This window comes from Phascolarctos cinereus, unplaced genomic scaffold (assembly GCF_003287225.1).
Source record: "Phascolarctos cinereus isolate Bilbo 61053 unplaced genomic scaffold, phaCin_HiC Scaffold_7;HRSCAF=346, whole genome shotgun sequence".
Lineage (NCBI taxonomy): Eukaryota > Metazoa > Chordata > Mammalia > Diprotodontia > Phascolarctidae > Phascolarctos > Phascolarctos cinereus.
The window spans coordinates 28,183,014-28,202,340 of NW_027556180.1; the positions used below are offsets into that span (position 1 = coordinate 28,183,014).

The following is a 19,327-nucleotide window of genomic DNA, read 5'->3' on the forward strand; positions in this document are numbered from 1 at the left end:
ACAGTAAAATGTTCTGGAGTCTTAGATGGGGCCCTCTCTGTATTCTAGGTCAGAGAACAGTGGCAGCTTGCAGATGACTGTTTCAAGTACTTTAATACTCCTACATTAGCATTTGCAAAATGGTTTATGAGTTTTTATGAGTTTTTGTTAGAGAAGGGCTGTGAAGTTATTATTCCCATTTTAGAGGTCTAGAAATGAAAGCGTCTGAAATAAGAACTCATGGTTGCATTTTAACGCCATAAATCCACCAAAAATTGCAGTTATCTGGCTTAACTAACAGTTCCAAAGTGTTTTGTGAGCTCCATGAAGGGAATTATTTAAACAGAAAACATCCTGAGAGTTTATTGGCTGTGTGAATGTACAGAAGTGACATTTATGCAGCTCGTTCTTGTGTTTTATGGGGTGTATTGTTTTAAGTTTGAAAATCAAATGGTTAAGGGGCATAACTGAGGGAAGAAAAAAACTGAAAACATACTTTAAAATATCTGGAATAATATCACAATCATCCATCACACTACCTGCTATTCCTGAAAGGTCACAGCCACCGCTAAATATCTCCGTTATATTCAGAGCCTTGAAAACTTCCTTGAAATCTAATTTTTGTTCTATTTGAAGCCTGTAGGGGGGAAAAAAAAGAAATGCTTGAAACATTCTCCATGACTCTTACCAGATTAATTTTTTTCAACCACAATTGCCTGTGCAATGAAATACTTTTTTTTTTCAATCATCACATTTTATATTTAATCAAGTTTTGTCCTCTTTCCTGGGCCCCACATAAGTTCAATCTTCTAGTTTTCATTAATTTCTCAGAAACAATTGGGAAAATATTCCCAGTGGGTTTTTTTTTTGTTAAATTAACCATGAAAAGAATACTTGAACAAGCTGTTTTGTGTTGTGCCTCTACTTTAGAGATCAGCAGCATTACCATAGCTAACATTTATATTGTACTTTAAACTTTGCAAAGCATTTTACAGATAACATCTCATTTTATCCTTACAACAACCACACGAGGTAGTTATTAACATGGTTATCCCCATTTAAAGATGAGAAAATTGAGGCAGGCAGAGACCAAATGACTTGCTCAAACTTGAACAGCTAATATCTGAGACTTAATTTAAACTCTCCAGGTGCAGCAATTTATCCACTACATCACCTGTCTGTGTATGGCTTCCATATACCCTCATGAAGCCCTGCTAAAGTGGAAGAAGATCTGAGTCTGGAGTGAGATGACCTGTGTTTGAGTCCTATCTCTGTCACTTCTACTTACCATATGATCATAGATCATAGACCTTAGAAGCCACTGAGTCCAACTTCTTCATTTTCCAGAAGAGGAAATTAAAGCTAACAGAGGTTATGCAACTTGCCCAGAGCCACGCAACCAGGAAGTGTCTGAGGCAGGATTCACCAGGTTTTCTTGACTCCAAGTCCAACACTCTATCTCATATGTCACTCAGTTGTCTGTATTACCTTGGACAAGATTCTGGGCCTCAGTTTCATCATCTGTGCCAATGGGTGAGTGAATGGAGGTCTTTCCCATTTCTAAACCTAAGGTCCTGAGAATCTTATTCATATTGCAACATGAAAGTATACTTTTAGAGAAGTCTCCTGGGCTGAATGTCAAAACTGATACCAAGAAAGCAGCTAAATGACCTATTCTTTCAATTTGCCTGGAGGGAAAAGAGGTCTTTAGTTACTGTACTCAAAATGGGGGTTACATAGGCTTGGAAAGGGACATGAAAGATCTAGGCTGCCCCAGTCAACAAGCAAGCATTTATTAAGTGTGCCTATCATATACATGAGCTTCTCCTGGACGGTAAGTGAGCTGTGATGCCTAGAGTGAATCCAAGGACATAGGAAGGCCATCCTTCACAAGTGGCCTTTCACACTTCTTGGCTAACTATATCACTTCAAGCAATTTTTTTAACTTCTCTGGACCTCAGTTTCCCCACATGTACAATGAGAACAAGAATGTCTATATTATGCTTTTTGAGATGCAGCATGGTGGAGTAGATTGAGTCTTCCTGGGAGTCAGGAAGACCTGGGTCCAAATCCCACATCTTACACACAATGGCTATGTGACCCTGGGCAAGTCACCAAACCTCCCACTCATCTCTAACTATAATTTTCAGGGGAGTTTTCAGAAGAAGTTACATACAGGGAGCTCTCCATACCAGCAAAATTATGGAGGAAAAAAAGAAAAGAAAGAAAGAGAAAGAAAGAAAAGAAAGAAAGAAAGAAAGAAAGAAAGAAAGAGAGAAAGAGAGAGAGAAAAGGAGAGAAGGAGAGGAGAGAAGAGAGAAGGAGAGAGAGAGAAAGAAAGAAAGAAAGAAAGAAAGAAAGAAAGAAAGAGAAAGAAAGAAAGAAAGAAAGAAAGGAAAGAGAGAGAGAGAGAGAGAGAGAGAGAGAGAGAAAGAAGGAAAGGAAGGAAGGAAGGAAGGAAGGAAGGAAGGAAGGAAGGAAGGAAGGAAGGAAGGAAGGAAGGAAGGAAAGAAGGAAGGAAGGAAGGAAGGAAGGAGAAGGAAGGAAGGAAGGAAGGAAGGAAGGAAGGAAGGAAGGAAGGAAGGAAAGAAGGAAGGAAGGAAGAAATAGAAAATGTGAAAAAGAGAAATTGTAAATTGTAATGCTTGACAACAAGCGGCTTCCAATCTAGTTGGGGTACAGATATATATATAATGATAAGAATTATAGTTGGCACTTCAGGTTCAGCAAAGAGATTTTCAGGTATTATCTTGTGAGACCCTCTCAAGGATTCTGTGAGGTAGGCACTTGTGTGGTTTATTTTTATAAGACCTGTGCCTCTATCAGCATGGGGCACTCCCAGCTGAGGAAGTTCCCTCTGCCAAAGCAGGTTAGCTCCTGCTCTATAACTTATGGCCCTAAAGAGCTGCCTTGGCATGCAGAAGCTAAATGACTTACTTGGCCAGGGTCACACAGTCAACATGTGCGAGGGGAGGGATGACAAACATCATCTTGACTCTCTATCCCCCATACCATGCGGCCTGTTTTCTTTGTGTTCCCCTACAAGGCCTAACACATTGCATACATGGAATAAATAAATATTGATGGATCTTGAATTAATTTGCTCACAATGAGTAGCAACATCACCTATGGATGGATCAGTAAGCATTTATTAAGCAACTTTTACTTATACTCTATGCCTGCTGCTGAAAATATGGATGTAAGTTCAGAGCAGTGTCTGCCCTCAAGGAGTTTACATTTTCCTACATCTAGACCCAGGTTCTAGTGTTGGACCCACCACTAATAACTTATATGATTTTGGACAAATCATTAAATTTTTCCTTAACTTGGTTTCCCTGTCACCCGGGGAAAATGCCTCTAACATCAGTGTAATTGTATCAACTGAAAGAACAGATATAATAGTGATGTTGTTAATAATATTGACAAAAGATCTCATTTCTAAAGTATTTTGTTTTGCAAAGCCCACTAATTATATCTCAGTGCATTTTCACACCAACCCTGCAATAGGTGCTATTATTATTGCCATTTTACAGATGAAGAAACTGGGTACAAGACCTTAAGAAACCTGAAAAGGTCTATAGATTAGGGCAATATTCAAACTGAGTTCATTCTAACTACTCATTTTGTGATCCACTGAAGTTGCCCCTAAGCTATATGAAACCTTCTTGAGAAGCAAAAAAGGTGTGAGTTATTATTAACTATACTCTTTGGAAGACTTTTCAGGTAATAAATTCACAAATAATATGCATACTTACATATACACAATGCCTGAACATTCAGTTTAATTCTCTAGACTTTACCATCACAAATGACTCCGCTGCCTTCTTTCTCAGTTCCTGGGGCCTCTTTCTCTCATTGGTGAATTATTTTTCAGAGTCCTCATTTTGTGATTCTGGCTAGCCCCATGGTGCCCCACTCCAGATACTCTCTCTGGACCCTTCCTTCATCCCCTCCATTCCAGTATATTGTTCCCTTTTATATGTTGTCTGCTCTTGTTAGAATATAAGCTCCTTGAGGGTAGGAAATGTTTCTTTTTTTCGTGTTTGTTTGCTCTTGTATCCCCAGAGCTTAGCCAGAGCCTAGCACATAGTAAGCACTTAATAACTGCTTCCTGGCCTGACTTGACTCTTTTTTTTTTTTGGTAAGGCATTGGGGTGAAGTGACTTTCCCAGGATCACACAGCTAGTAAGTGTCAAGTATCTGATTTCACATTTGAACTCAGGTCTTCCTGAATCCAGTGTGCCATCTAGCTGCACTCATTATATAGACATTCCAAGAACCTTGTTATAATATTACTTACTATAGAGCTATATAGGATAATATGCTAGATTAATCATTCAGTGTTTGAAATAAACCTGACTTAAGTAAAACACTAGAAAATATCCTCTTACGGTGTGACCATATCTTCCATTTTGTACTTTTATACTTGAACTTATAAAAGTAAGCTGTTCACAGACAGATTTGGGGGGGATAGGTGTTCTTAAGTGTTAGCTATAACATAAAAATAAACATAAACATGTCAAGACATACATAAGATACATATATATAAAATATAATATTCTATACAGAAATACTTAAAAATTGGAGAGATATTTAGCAATCATGGCTGAATCTTACCAATACACTAAAACCAATGATACTACCAAAATTAATTAATATCTTTAGTGCTATGTCAATCAAATAGCGAATGGTATACTTCGTAGAAGTAGACAAAATTCCTTTGGAAGAATACTAGGTCTAGAATTTCATGGGAAATACTGAAAAATATAAGAACAAAAGGGGCCCATCATTACCATAGTTTAAACTAGATTGTAAAGTGGTTATCATTTGATTTCATTGATATAGGGAACTCTCAGTGAATAAACTTCCTCTACCAATGCATATAAATAACTGCTTGATATTTTAATGTTCTTAGAGAGTTGTTTAGTCATGAAGAGGTTAAAGAGGCTAGTCAGAGTCATAGATGCAACATGTGTCAAAAGTGGGCCTTGAACTTATTATATCTTCCTAACTTGGAGGTTCCCTCTGTCCCCAGCACCACTGTGACTCTTCATTAGGTACTGGTTAATAGTGGAATAGGCTAGCTAAAGAAGAGTCAGAATTGGTTGGATCGCAAGAACTAAAATTAATGAGGAAACGACTATTTGACAAGAACTTGTGGGATAGATGGAAAGCAGTTTGGTAAAAAGTTTAGACCAGTATCTTGTACCATATACTGCATTAACCTCCAAATAGAAATGTGATCTGAAGATAAAAGATCATACAAAAAATTAATAAATTAGAGGAAAATAGAAGGAAGTGCTTTTCAGATATATAGATAAGAGGAGAATTCTTAAACAAACAAAGGATAGAGGTGGTCATAAAGTGACAAAGGAGATCTTTACTTCTGTTTCACTCTCCCATCTGTTCCACCTCCACACTATCTGCCTGGCACCCGGGAAACAATTCTTCCTTGCCTGACAGTGATGCATTGGATGGTGAGTCCCTGTATAGAACTGTCACATTATTCATTCAAAGAACCACTCATGCCACTCACTCTTTATTCCTGCTTCAAGTACTGGCCTCCTTCTCTACCATCACACTGAGTTTTTTTCACTGCCACACTCACTGTCAAGTCCTCTTTTTCTCCTCACTTCTAACTCCCATTTATTTTTTGTCTTCCTCTATTAGATTGCAACAGAGAGTACAGACTGTCTTGTTTTCTGACTAGTACTTAGCACAATACCAGGAACATAGCAACCACTTAAAAAATGTTTTCTCCATAATACACTTTCTCTCTCTCCCTCTCTCTCCCTTTCTCTTTCTTTCTCTCATACACACACACACATGCACACACACATGTCTCTATACACACATATATGACAAAATAGAACATTTGGATTATGAAAAAAGTCTTTTGCATGAATAAAATTCATGCATGTAGAATAAGAAGAGAAATTGTAGAAGGTGGACAAATATTTTTCAGAAAGTAACATTAATAATGCTATGATACGCACAATACATAGGGAACTATCCAAGTGCTGAAGTCCGAGAGTCATTCATTCCTTAATAGCTAAGTAGTCAAATAGTACAAAAAGTTTTCAAAAGAAAAATGACAACATCAATGACCATACAAAATCATTAATAATAAGAGATGTGAATTTAAAAACTTCTAGGGTTTCACTCTCATTCTCACTAAATTGGCATGAAAAAAATCGGAAATAGTTAATATTGAAGTAATTTTTTGGAAAATAATACATTAATACATTGTTATTACCTAGAAACAGTGATGATTTCAAATGAAACACATCTACAAATCTTTTTTATGATTCTTTAGAAATTTCTTCTGCAAGCTTCTCTGTAAACAGTTAGTTTCCCTATATTTAGATGAAGGAAGAATTCTGTATGGCTTTGCCACAGAATTAGCTGCAATTTGAATGACTATAACCTGAAGCTGAATCTAGTTGAATTAGGCTGAGAAGACAGTTCCGTTTTCACATGGCTATCCTTGCCTTTTACAAATCTGGATGTCCCTGTGTGAAAACAGAAGAAAGCTGGCATAAATAACTCCTTCGAAGTTAGAAGGCACACTTCCATGTTGAAATCATGCCCAGCTTTTGGTTGTGTGGAAAGCTTACTGTTCATCTCGGCAAAACTATTGATTTGGCTTTCATCAGCAGCCATATAATCAAAATCTGCTTCATTTTACCTGTGCGAGGGAAGCCATTTTTTTCAGTTTTATTTTTAAAAGTTTGGGACCGTCATCTGCATGGGCTAGACGAGATCGCCTGATGAATGTAATACAAAATTATTACAAAAAGATTTGCACGTGGAGTCCAAGGACCTGGGTTCCGATCACCTTTGTGATCTTCGGCCAAGTGACTTTGCTTCTCCCCATCACTTCCTCATCTATAAAACGAGATAGATAGTTGTGCAAAATGGCCTCTTGGGGCTCTTCCTGCTCTAAATCATTTAGATTATGTTCCTTATCTTCATGATCTGAAACTACGAATGTACACCTATAGTAAAAACAAGGGAAGGTACTTGAAATGCTCTTTCCCAGAAAAAACAAACAAACAAACAAACAAACAACTGAATGATGCACAATCCTAATGATCAAGTAAGTGTGGTCCCAGAGAAGAATTGAAAAAATGCATTTCCCTCCCTTCTTTGTAGGGGTGGGAGTCTATGGGTGTAGAATATTGAATATACTGTGTATCAAACACGGTTTATGTACTCATGGATTTTGCTGGATTGATCCACTTCCTCTTTTTTTTCCACACCCCTTCGGTACAAAGACTAACTTTCTCCATCAGGGGTAGGAAAGGATATATTTGGAAACATATGCAATATTAAAACAAAAGATATCAATAAAAGCATTTTAAAAGGAAAAACAAATATTCTATTGCAATTATGATTATAATAACTGATATTTATACAGCACTTAAAGGTTTATAGAGACTTTACATATGTTATCTCATTTAGTGTTTATGACAAATCTTGCGGGGGGGGGCTCCTATTATCCCCATTTTAAAGATAAGAAGTGAAGAGATTTACCTAGGGTTACACAGTTAATAAGTAACTGAGGCAGGATTTGAACCCAGACCTTCCTTAATTCAAATCCAGTGTGCCTTTTACTGGGCCATCTTGCTTCTCAAGTGGTTGAGTTAATAACCATATTTTGAACTCGATATAAAGTTGCAATTTTTTCTTCCCAGTGAAAGTCATTTGCCAACATATAACTGATATTCTAATTGCCTTCTTGTTAAGTCTTGATTAGAATGAGAGAGGAGAGGCAGCATGGTACAATGGACAGAGCACTGGATTTGGAATTGGAGCACCTGCATTCAAATCCCACTTTTGCCACTTGTTAGCTGTATGACCTTGGGTAAGTCACTTAACCTTGATGGGCTGCAGTTGTTCATCTGTATGATGGGGCAGGGGGAGGAGGTGGGCCAGATGGCCTTCCTGCTCTAAATCTAGGATCACATAGTAAGAATTCAAATTTGACAAGGAGAATACATAGAAATGCTAGACTTGGTTCTGTGGGTGGTTAGGATATCTCTAATACTGAAATCATAAATGTAGTCAACAGTTTCTTATAGAAATGCTTTATGTGGGACAATACAAGATTATCTCTTAAAATCTCTTCTGTCCCTGTGAATCTACCCTATTATCCTATTTTACATTAAAAAAAACTTGTACTTGTCATAAATTGGAAATAAACCAGTCCAAGAATATCCTATAGGATGGATATAAATCCACAGTGAATAAATGTGGAATTTAGTCAGCACTGAGGCATATCAGGATGGGAACTCCCTTTACCAGCTCTGAATATAAGGCTTCTATAGTATTATAGCATCATATATTAAAAATTAGATAGGATCTTAGGTGCCATTAACAGATATGTCCAAGGAAGTTCCTTGAGGTAGATAGAGATTAGTTGATTTGCAGGTTACATGGCTAGTAAATGTCAGAAGTAGGATTCAAACCTAGGTTTTCCTGACTCCAAGCCTAGGCACCATGTGGTGCTGCCTCTTGAGCTTATATGAAAACAGTAGCAGCAGCAGCAAGAAGAAGAAGAAGAAGAAGTAAGCAGACAAAAGGGCTCAATTACAAACCGCAAGTTCATTCAAATCATTGGATAGGTAGGTATATATTATTTTCATTTAAAGGACTCCTATTGAAGAGAGCCTCCATATTTCTCCTTTTATATATGCCCTCCCCACCATTCCTACAGTAGGTAAAGTGCTCTAACTTTATTACAGCTGTAAGTGACAGAATTAGTGTTCTAGGCTGTGGTTTGTTTTTTTGGGGAAAAAAGATAAGGATGGCATCTTATATTCGCCATCAATACCCTTACTTTGGGGCGAGGGAAATACTTTAAGCTCTATTGAGGAAAAAAACTAGAGAAATCTAAGGTACGGTCATAAAACAATTATAATAATTCCACTTAATCCTATTACTCTAGTCTTACATTCTTCATCCCTTCCAGAGAAAACTGAGCTCTTGAATCCAGTCTCCCTTAGAATGGATTTATGCCAAGTCAGGTTAGGTTCATCTTTGTGCCAACAGAGTAGAATGCCACCTCAGAAAGGATTTTTTTTGCTGATGTCAGCAGTCTTCTTCAAACATTTGTCACTTTTCAGCCTACTATTCTGAATCCTCTCTAAGTGAAATGAAATGGGTGGGGATGAGGCAAAAGGAAGAAAGAGACCAGAATAATAAAATGCCATTACAAACCTAGGAAGGCTTATTTCCACATGTTCCTTCTGCATTTCATTAAGCCAACCTTGGATTTGATCCACAGAGACAATTTTTTCTACTTCCTCAATGGCTACCCCTTCCGCTGGAAGCAGGAGAATCAGACTAAACTCATTCCCTTCATAAGGCAATTCCACCACCTGGTAGTTCATTTGTGAATGAGTAAAGTAACCTACAATCAAGGAGGGAGAAGATAGATCAATCAATCAATAAAACATTTATTAAATGTGTACCATGTGCCATATATAAATATATAGAGATAGATATAGGCACGGTGCTGAATGCTTGGGAACTTAGGAACTAATGGAGGAGACAATACATAAATAGATACCTACATGACAGATAAATTACACAAGAAAGGTAACCTTAGATGGGAAGGCTCATGTAATTAGGGGGCCCTGGAAAGGTCTCTTGTAGATAGTATCATTTGAATTAAGTCTTAAAAGAAGCCAGGGATGCCAATAGTTTAAGGTGAAAAGAGGGAAAGCATGTCTGGCATGGGAAACAATCAATGCAAAGACACAGAGGTGGGAGATGAAATGTCATGTGCAAGGGAAAGTAACAAGACCAGTATTCCCGGACTATACAATATATGAGGAGTGGGGGGGAGAGGCCAGGAGTTATACAATGGATATTACCAAGAAAATACATTGCTGTTGTTTTTCACACTTAGGATTTCATCCATAGTCCTTGTATGGAAACTCCCAGATGGCTGACTCCTGCCCCTAAGCCTGGAGAGGTCAAAGGGTTTCCCTTTCTCTTTTTCTTTTTCCTTGCCTCCCACAGTAAATCTCCAAATTACCTAACTTTGTCCTCAGTTTCATCTTCATCATTGGCACTTTGGTTATAGAGCCGTCTTTAATGGTAAAATCCATTGGCTGTGTCTCTTCTTCTCTGAATTTCTGTTTCCAGTCCCCCTTGAAATAAATGGCATTCACCAGCACAAGTCTTGTTAGAGGGCTAAAGTCCTTGGTTGAAAACATGTTTTTTATTTTTCCTTTTGGGGTTAAAAGAGAGAAAAGAATGTGATAGTTCCTTAGACTAGAAATATCTGTCTACCTAGCTATCAGGACTTACAAAATAACCATTAACAAGTTTTTATGTTTGAGGGAAGGGGAAAGGGAGAAAGAGAGACCAAACAATTTTTCCCCTTTCATTCTGTGCAAATTTGTAATCATCTTTCTGACTGAATGGAGTTAGAATACTGAAATGTGTAGCTGTCTGTCATATGCATCATGGGTAGGATAAGTCAGTCTTTAAATCAAGGGCTTCTCTTCGGTAGATGGTACAGTATGATTGGCCAATTATTCCTCAATTCCTAATCATCAACTGCAGAGCCACAGTCTAGTTGTATCTCTCTCACTATGGGTATGAGGCATTTGAAGTTGGAAATAGCATTCCAGTCTGAAATGCTAGCAAAAAGTTTAAGGCCAGAGTAAGGCTGGAGGTTGCTGAAATGCTCCTTCTCTGCTCTCCAGAAGGCTTTTTATGTGAATGAAGGATTAGGTTTGTTCTGCTTGGCCCCATAGGGTAGAACTAGACATAATGGGTGGAGATTTCAGATACAAATTTAGGCTTGATGTCAGAAAAACAAACTTAGTAATGAAGATATCCCCAAACAGAATGGGCTGCTCCAGAAAATAATGGACTCTCACTTAGCAGAGGCTTAGAGCAAAGTTTGGATGCCCACTACAAGTTCTGATGTAAGAGGAAATTCTTGTTCTCCTATGGGTTAGGACAAATGGTCTCTGTGGGCCCTTCCCACTCAGAGATGTTATCATTATGTGACCCAAACGTGCGAGTAGGAGCAGAACAGAATGGCAGGAAGACCCATGACAGGACCTAATGCTAACCTAGCCCTTACGTGCAGCAGAACGAGAGAAAGAGACAGAGACAGAGAGAGAGAGAGAGAGAGAGAGAGAGAGAGAGAGAGACAGAGAGACAGAGAGAGACAGAGAGACAGAGACAGAGACAGAGAGAGAGACAGAGAGATGGAGGGGGGGAGAGACAGAGACAGACAGAGACAGATGGAGACAAATAGACAGACAGAGAGAGAGAGAGACAGAGAGAGAGAGAAAGGACAAGGCTGACTCATTGAAATGAACCTGAGTGTGAACAGCAGACAAAGAATGAAAGCCTAGTTCTTCTGACTCCAAATATGGCACTTTTTTTCCTTCTGAGGTACATTTTTGGAGAAACAATTTAGGAGAAGTGCATTTAGAAAGGAACTTTACCAAAAAGCACAATGAATGCCTTTTGACTCTACAGGTAGGGTGTTAAGATGCTCCTGCTCTTCTATGGCTTGGAATTTTACCCCAAAACAAACATAGTGAGTCCCTTTGTGTCTACTTTTTGAGTTGATTGTCCATTTGGAGAGTTACCATGTTATGGCGGATAAAGAATTAGACTTAAGTTTAGGAAGACCTAAGATGTCAGATCCTAGCTGTATAACTCTGGCCAAGTCACTTAACATCCCTCTTCATCCATACAATGAGGATAACAATAACTACCCGATAGGGTTGAAATAGTGTGTGCAAAATGCTTTGCAAACATTAAATTACTGTAGAAATTTGAACTAAGGTAAGGCTTCATGTGAAGGATGTGACAAAAAGATAAAAGACTCATCCTTCAGTGATTTGGGAAGCCCCAAACCATGTCTTCTTTCATTTACTTTGTGGAAAGATTAAGTTTCTTGAGTGGCATGTTGCCAGGGGGGTTATCAGGATATTTTGCTAAGCATTAACACATTTAACCAAGGGGTATTAATGATTTACAGTAAATGTGGGAAATAAAGCATTTGTTACTAAAGAAGTGAGTACATCATCAGCTGCCTTCCCTTTGACAAAAAAAGAGTGACTCCAAAAAACTGGGGCTGGTGCAAAAATTGCTGTTCACCATTTTCTGGTGAACCATAAAAAATCGATGTCATTCAACCCAAGATCATTATTCTTCTAAAGCTGCTCTCAATTCTTCCGTTTTAGGACCCAGGAACAATAAGAGGGAAAGGAAGTAGAGTTTCTCACTTCTTAATTCCTTTGTGCCTATGTTTCTGCTCTGGGTATTAGTAAGAAAACAGCCAGTCATTCCCAGCTTGAGGGCACAGAGAACCACAAATATGAATAGCAAATAAGGATTCTGGGAAAATGGACAGCTTTACCATCTGTTTTGTTTTCCACCCAGGTACTGATTGCCTCTGCGCAGGACTTTGCATCTTGGAAATCCACCAGTTTTACAGCGCTCTGAAAAAATGCCTCGTTGCTATGGAGATACTGTTCTTTCACCAGGAATCCTTCCTGAAGGTAGAGGGCGTTGGCAAGATTAAATGTAAATTCTTGCTTTTGGGGGGGTATGGCAGAGAGAAATGACTTCAGAGCCGAAAATTCTTCCCCTGAAAAATAATTATAACATATACTGACATCTTGAACAACATAAAAACAACAGCTTTTCAGCCCAGCTATCTAAGCACTCGGATAGATGTCATAATTCTTTAGACCCTTAGGTATAACTAACACTGCATTTTAAGTTACCATAAATATTTTAAATGTTTCCTTGCTGCAGAAAATGAGTTTTTGCAGAAAACAATTTATGTTGAGGGAGAAGAAAGTGAGCGTGGTTTCAAACTTTACCAAAAAAAGCCCAGGATGTATCAAAGGAATATGGCAGGGAGAATGGAGCACTGCACCTGGAGTCAGGAGGACTTCGATTAAAATTCTACCTCTGACACGTGAGCCATGTACATTAACATGGTGCCTCCAATTCCTTATCTCTGGAAGAGGAAGAGCATCTACTTTGCGAAGCACTTCAGAAGTTTTACATTGCAATGTGTCAGTTATTATTTATAGCAGTCTAAAGGAAAGCATTGTATTCACAAGCCAGTTTTGCTCCCAATGAGATTAAGAATTAGTCTTTAGGTCACAATTCACACATAACATGAAGTTATGATCATCCCCAAAGTGTTAGACTAATGAATACAAAGTCATAAAGAGAGTGCCCATTAATTGTGGAATGGCTGAGAATATTGAGTTATATGAACATGATGGAACATTGCAAAGTAAACATTGACAACTAATGAGTAATTCAGACAACTTGGAGGCATTTATATGAAATATTGTGTAGCAAAGAACCAGGGGAATTATATACATAAAGACTGCAATTATGTCATATTAAAACAAAGCCAGATACTGAATAATTGTGAAAACTGATCTGGCACCCAAAGAAGATATAAGGAAGAGATACTTTAACATTGGTGGAGAGATGAGTGGGGGAGCTCCAGCTCAAGAATGGTGCATATGCTGTTGCCAAATACTCAATCTGTCATTTGTTTTGCTTAATTCTTTTTCTATATGAACATGAAGGGCTTATTTGGGATGAGAGGAAAAGAAGGCTAAATCCATAAATTAGTGTGGCATAACCACAAAATACATTGGCAAAACTTATTTTACAAAAGTGATTCCAAAGGGATGGGTTTTTATGCCTGACTTTTGAGACTTTGAGAGAAACTTCTTGCTGCTGTTGTTTTTTCTGAGTCACTGCCCTTGCTAATTCTCTGAGAAATACAGCAAGGCACCTCTAATCTTCTTTATAAAAAATTGCCTAGATCATCCCTTTAATAGATCTATGGACTTTGAATATACACAAAAGCACAATTCCTAAATGATTCCAAACTCATTCTTCAGGAAAATCTTTGTGGTCTGATTTGTGTGTGATCATAGTTAATTCATGTATTCAAAAGTTAATGTTGGAATGGTGTGGTAAAAGTTTGGTCATAGGTATATATGGAACTTGGAAAAGGTCTCTAGTGGCATGCCACAGGGTTCTGCATTTGGCTTTATGCTCTTTAACATTTTTATCATTCACTTGGATAAGAGCAAAGATGACATGCTTATCCAATTTCTGGATGATACAAAGTTCAGTGGAATAGCTGACACTAGATTATAGAATCAGGATCCAAAAAGAAATACCTTGACAGGTTGGACTATTAATCCCAATACTAGACATTTACTAGAAATAAATGTAAACTGTTATATCTAGGTTCAAAAACTATACAAGATAAATCAAGTATAGTTAAAGAGCAGTTAGACTGAATAAAGTTCTGAGAATTGAAATAGACTTGGAAACTCAACATGGGTCAATGCTATAAATTTGGCAGGATTGAAAGTTAATGCAATCTGGAGCTTCATTAAGAGAGGCATGGCTTCCAGGACTAGAGACAGTCTAGAGATGAACTTTAACCTGTAGGCAACCTCAGAAGTATTTTGCTCATTCTAGGAAGGACATTGTTAAGATAGAGAGCATCCAGAAGAGGGCATCCATGATGGTGAAGAACCATTAGTCCATGTCATATCCAGATCAGCTGAAGGAACTGTCCTGAGAATCAAGTGACCTGGAGGCTAAGAATACTGAATATTTATTTAACCAATTGTAACATGCTTTCCTTATAACAAACCTTGAGAAGAAGATAGCACTAATGCTGCTATACCCCATTTAACAGACAATAAAACAATCTCAAAGAAAGTCAGTAGGGTAGAGTTGAAAGTCCACTGGACAGGGTTGTAATCTCAGAAGGAAGACACTAACAAGTTAAGGGGCTTTTGGGGGGGGGAATTGGGGAGGACTAGAAAAGATTCCTTTACAGAAGGTGGGATTTCAGCTGAAACTTGAAGGAAGCTAGGGAAGCCAGGAGGTATAGATGAGATGAGAAAGAATTCCAAGCTGGTGGACAGCTATTGAAAATGAACAGGTTTGAGAGATGAAAGATCTTGTGTGAGGAATGATGAAGAAGCTATTTTAACTAGATTGTAGAGTACATGAGGGTAGCTAGGTGGTGCAGCGGATAGAATGCCAGCCCGGGAGACAGGAAGACTTATCTTCATGAGTTCAAATCTGGCTTCAGACATGTACTAGCTATGTGAGACATAGCTTAACTCTATTTGCCTCAGTTTTCTCATCTGTAAAATGATCCAAAGAAGGAAACAGCAAATCATTCCAGTATCTCTGCCAAGTAAACCCCAAGTAGGGTCACAAATAGTAGGAAATGACTGAAAAGGACTGAACAACAATAACAAAGAACATGGTGAGAAGTAAGGTGTAAGTAGATTGGGAAGGTAGAAAGGAGCCAGGTTTTACATTTGATCCTAGATGCAACAGGGAGCCACTGGAGTTTATTTAATTGGAGACTGATGATAGGTGCTTTACAAAGCTCGCTTTAACAGCTGAGTGAAGGAGGAAGGAGAATGAAGAGAGACTTGAGGTAGGCTAACCAGTAAGCTGTTGGAATAGTCTTAGCATGAGATAATGAGGGCTTGTACAAGATGGTAGCTGTGTGAGAGGAGGGAAGAGGGTGTGTAGAAGAGATGTTGCAAAGGTAAAAGCAATACATCTAGAATCTCCGGTTGCCTATAGGATATCTAGTTCAAAACGGCTAATAGGCAACTGGAGATTCTAGACTGGAGGTCAGGAGAGAGGTTAGGGCTGGATATATAGAGAATCACCTGCATAGAGATAAGAATTGAATATACAGGACCTATGAGATCACTGAGAGAGATAATATGGAGAGGGAAGAGAAGAGGACTCAGAAGAGAACCTTGAAGTATAACCCACAGTAATCAGGTGCACACCGAATGAGGATAATTAAAGCCTAAATAGTGACAACCAGCATTTATATTGCACTTAGAGGAATGTAAGGATGTAAAGTCCTTTGAATATATTATCTCATTTGATCCTCACAACAACTCTGTGATAGAGCTGATATTACCCCCATTTTATAGAAAAGGATATTGATACAGAGAAAGATCTAGTGACTTGCTCAGGGTCACACAGCTAAATCAGTGCCTGAACTCCAGTCTTCTTGACCAGCTTTCTTTTGCAGTAGACTCCGTTGTTGCTGGCCAACTATTCCAACTCTACCACCTGCTGTTTGACATTATCACTCCTCTCTAGAGTGTAAAATCAAGATTCCTGATTAGAGCACCATTGCTACAAGTAGCTTTCATTGATATAACTTTTTAGAAAAGCAAAACATTTTTTAGATTTCACTTCATTTCATGCTGAGTAATAAACTCTCAAAGTACATAGGGCAAATACTCTTAGACCCATTTTACAGATGAGAAAAAACAAACCCCTTCCAGTTCTGATTCCACTTTCCTACCTCAGGGGAAAAAATTGTTCCCCTTTCCTAGTGAATTACAGCAGTTCCTGCTCAAACCTTCCTTCCATTAGGAAGTTAATTGGCATCTTTTGTTTCACTCTGCTGGTTTCAGGAATTGCTTCTGGGCTATTTAAAGGATTGGCGTGACCAGACTAACACAGGAGCTGGAAGACTTCACTCTAGCTCTTTGAAACTCTAGTGATCAGCCTTAAGAATTCTGGGGGGGTTGGGGGGTGGCAGAATAGTTCCGAAGAATTAATTAAGACTCCAAAGGCATTTGGCAGAGTTTGAAGCTGATTTCCTGACATTTTGCAATTCAGTAGCTTTTCTTAAAGTGAAAAAAAAAATGCGATTCATAATCATTTGTCTGAGCAAATGGATTTATGTCATGTACTTAGGCCTTAAGAATGTGTGACAGCAGCCCTTTGATAAATCACAATTCTTGGAAGTTAGTAGGAAAATGTCACCATCTAGCAGAAGTTGTGTGTGTATATATATGTGTGTCTTCATAATCAGCTTTGTAGACTTAATTTAATTTGCAGATAAATGACCTGTATTTAATAAAGACTTTAATGGAATGTTATTGCATGAGTCACATTCTAAGAAATGAGAGCCTACTTATTTGATTTTCTAGGAAACAGGGCTTCTCTGCACCAGCAAGGACAGGAAAAATGCAGTGAATGTGGAATAGAAGGACTTGGGTTTGAATCGTGGCTCTGACACTGCCTTATCTGTAGGAACATTGGACTGACTTTTTCAAAACCTCTGAGGACCTCAGTTTCTTTATTTGTAAAGTGAGGCTCTTCAAGCTCCATATCCCATCATCTCTCTGGCTCTGTGTGTCCTTCCCTCTCTTCCTTTGGATTTTTCCTTTCACCCCTCCCAACTGTACCATTCCTCAAATCAATTTTGCACCAAGTGGGGAAACATAATGTTTTCCTCATGAGATAAATGGCTGATTTGATAAAGGTCACGAGCAAATTTCTATCATTGTATCTTTGCCATTTCTGGTCATACGATCATAGTATCTGAAAACTGGATTTCTCTTTTGAAGAAAAAAAATCTTTTTCTCAGAGACTTTGGACGACACAGTGATAAACCCCTTCCTTTAAAAATTAAGAAACTGAAGCCTGAAGTGATCTGCCCAAGGTCAAACAGGCTCCAAATGTCAATCAAGATACAAACCCAGGTCCTTTGTCTACAAGCCAAGGCTCATTCCTCTGTGGCACACTGTCTCCCTAGAGGGACCCCTCTGGAGAGCCCTAGAACCTGCCTGATACTCGACTTGGCAGATCTGACAGAAGAAATTGAACATGATTCTTGCTAAAGAAATCTCACCAGTTGAGTCTTCTGGAAGTCTCAGAGCTTTTCTTATCTGGTGCTGGGCTTTTCCTTTGGCCCCCATCTGTACCATTCCCAAAACCAATCTTGCACCAAGTGGGGAAAATATAACATTGTCCTCATAAGATGAACGGATGGTTTGATAAAGGTCCAGAGCAAACCTAGCATTGTTGTCAACCAAGAAACTTGAGCTGTGAATCCATGTGAGGAATGGTCCACAAAGGGTCAGCAGGAATCTCCAAAACCAGGTCTGAGTCATAGTCATGCCTGTGTATGGGTAGAAGCAAAATTGAAGGAACAAGAAAATACCAAAAAGTCACTGCCTGTAAGTCTCAAGAAAAACCTTCCATTTGCAATTCACAAGTCAGTGATGTGGAGTAAACAGAGTCCCTGTAATTTGGGGTTTTCTCACTAAGCATTTTTACATTTAGGAAGAGCAAGACTGATGGTTTTAATATTGTTTTCCTTGTCACTATTTTTAAAATATTTCTTGCATCTGCTGCTCTGCTTGTTTTCAACTCCCAGCAAGAAGCCCCTGCTCCAGATACTCATCCTCCATTTTCCTGTTTCCTTTTGGGTGTTGTTTCCCCCTTTAGACTGTGAGCTCCTTGAGGGCAAGGACTGTCTTTCTTTTTTTTTTTTAATTAATTGGATCCGCAGCCTGAACACAGTGTCTGGACGCAATAAGTGCTTACTAAATGTTTATTGGATTGGATTAGAGTGGAAGTCTCAACTTATGACTTCATGAGTGTAGGGAAAATCCTTCTACTTATCAGCCATTCATCTGTAACTTATATTCTTAGAGAGGTGCCTGGTGACTGAGTACATGTTAGAGATTACTAGTAAATTTACTGGTAATTTTTAAATGTGACATTTCCCAAGGGGAGGCCATAATTCTGGAATGTTGTCAGTAGTTCTGTCCACTCAGAATGGTACCTTCTCAGCCTTCACCACATTTGTGATATGGTTTTCTAGAACTTTAACATCAAAGGCCTGAGGAGAAAAATGCTCTCAAATGGACAGAATCTGAGTGGATTCTAGCTACTGCTGACATTACATAGCTGCAGTTATACAGCTTTACATGTACAGGCAGTTGCAATATTAGAAGTCAAATTCTTAAAAAAAAAAAACCTAATATAGGTACATCCATGAATTATCCAGAATATTCTTTACACACTCATTTAAAAACCTCTTTGTTTTGGTGATCAATACCTCATGGGGAGAAGAGAAATCTCAAACACATGTTGAAAGAAATTTTGTTAGGACACTGAAAAAATATTCTAAAGCACCAAACAAATATTTTATTAAAAAATAAATCGATACATATAGTTGTCGATGCTACGGTCTTAATGAGAAAACCAAATTGGCCAGAGGAGAAGTTTCACATGTAAGATTTTCGGTGAACAAGTCTGTTTTGATATACTGAGAAACAGTTTTTTGGGTGAGGTTTTTGAACAAAACATCTGCTTGCTATTATGCAAATAGCTAAAAATTATATAAATGCTTATAATTCATTCAATATCAACCACGTTAGGGACCCATTTTGCATCCAAGTACAAATTAGAATTGCAAACAATGTTTTTCAAGCATATAACATGCTTTTCTTGCTTGTATTAT

The 19,327-nt window shown here is 38.3% G+C and overlaps 1 protein-coding gene across 1 annotated transcript in view; it reads right to left on the reverse strand.

The window, feature by feature from the left end:
- SERPINI2 (serpin family I member 2) overlaps positions 1 to 18,028 on the reverse strand; it is a 40,474-nt gene extending 22,446 nt beyond the window's left edge. The window contains exons 1-5 of the mRNA XM_020979710.1: positions 17,708 to 18,028; positions 12,380 to 12,610; positions 10,025 to 10,219; positions 9,202 to 9,394; positions 519 to 616 (exon numbers count right to left, since the gene is read on the reverse strand). Coding sequence (XP_020835369.1) covers positions 519 to 616; positions 9,202 to 9,394; positions 10,025 to 10,219; positions 12,380 to 12,610; positions 17,708 to 17,975 — 985 coding nt within the window. The 5' untranslated portion in view covers positions 17,976 to 18,028. The remainder of the gene's footprint in view (positions 1 to 518; positions 617 to 9,201; positions 9,395 to 10,024; positions 10,220 to 12,379; positions 12,611 to 17,707) is intronic.
- Between the last annotated feature and the right edge of the window lie 1,299 nt (positions 18,029 to 19,327).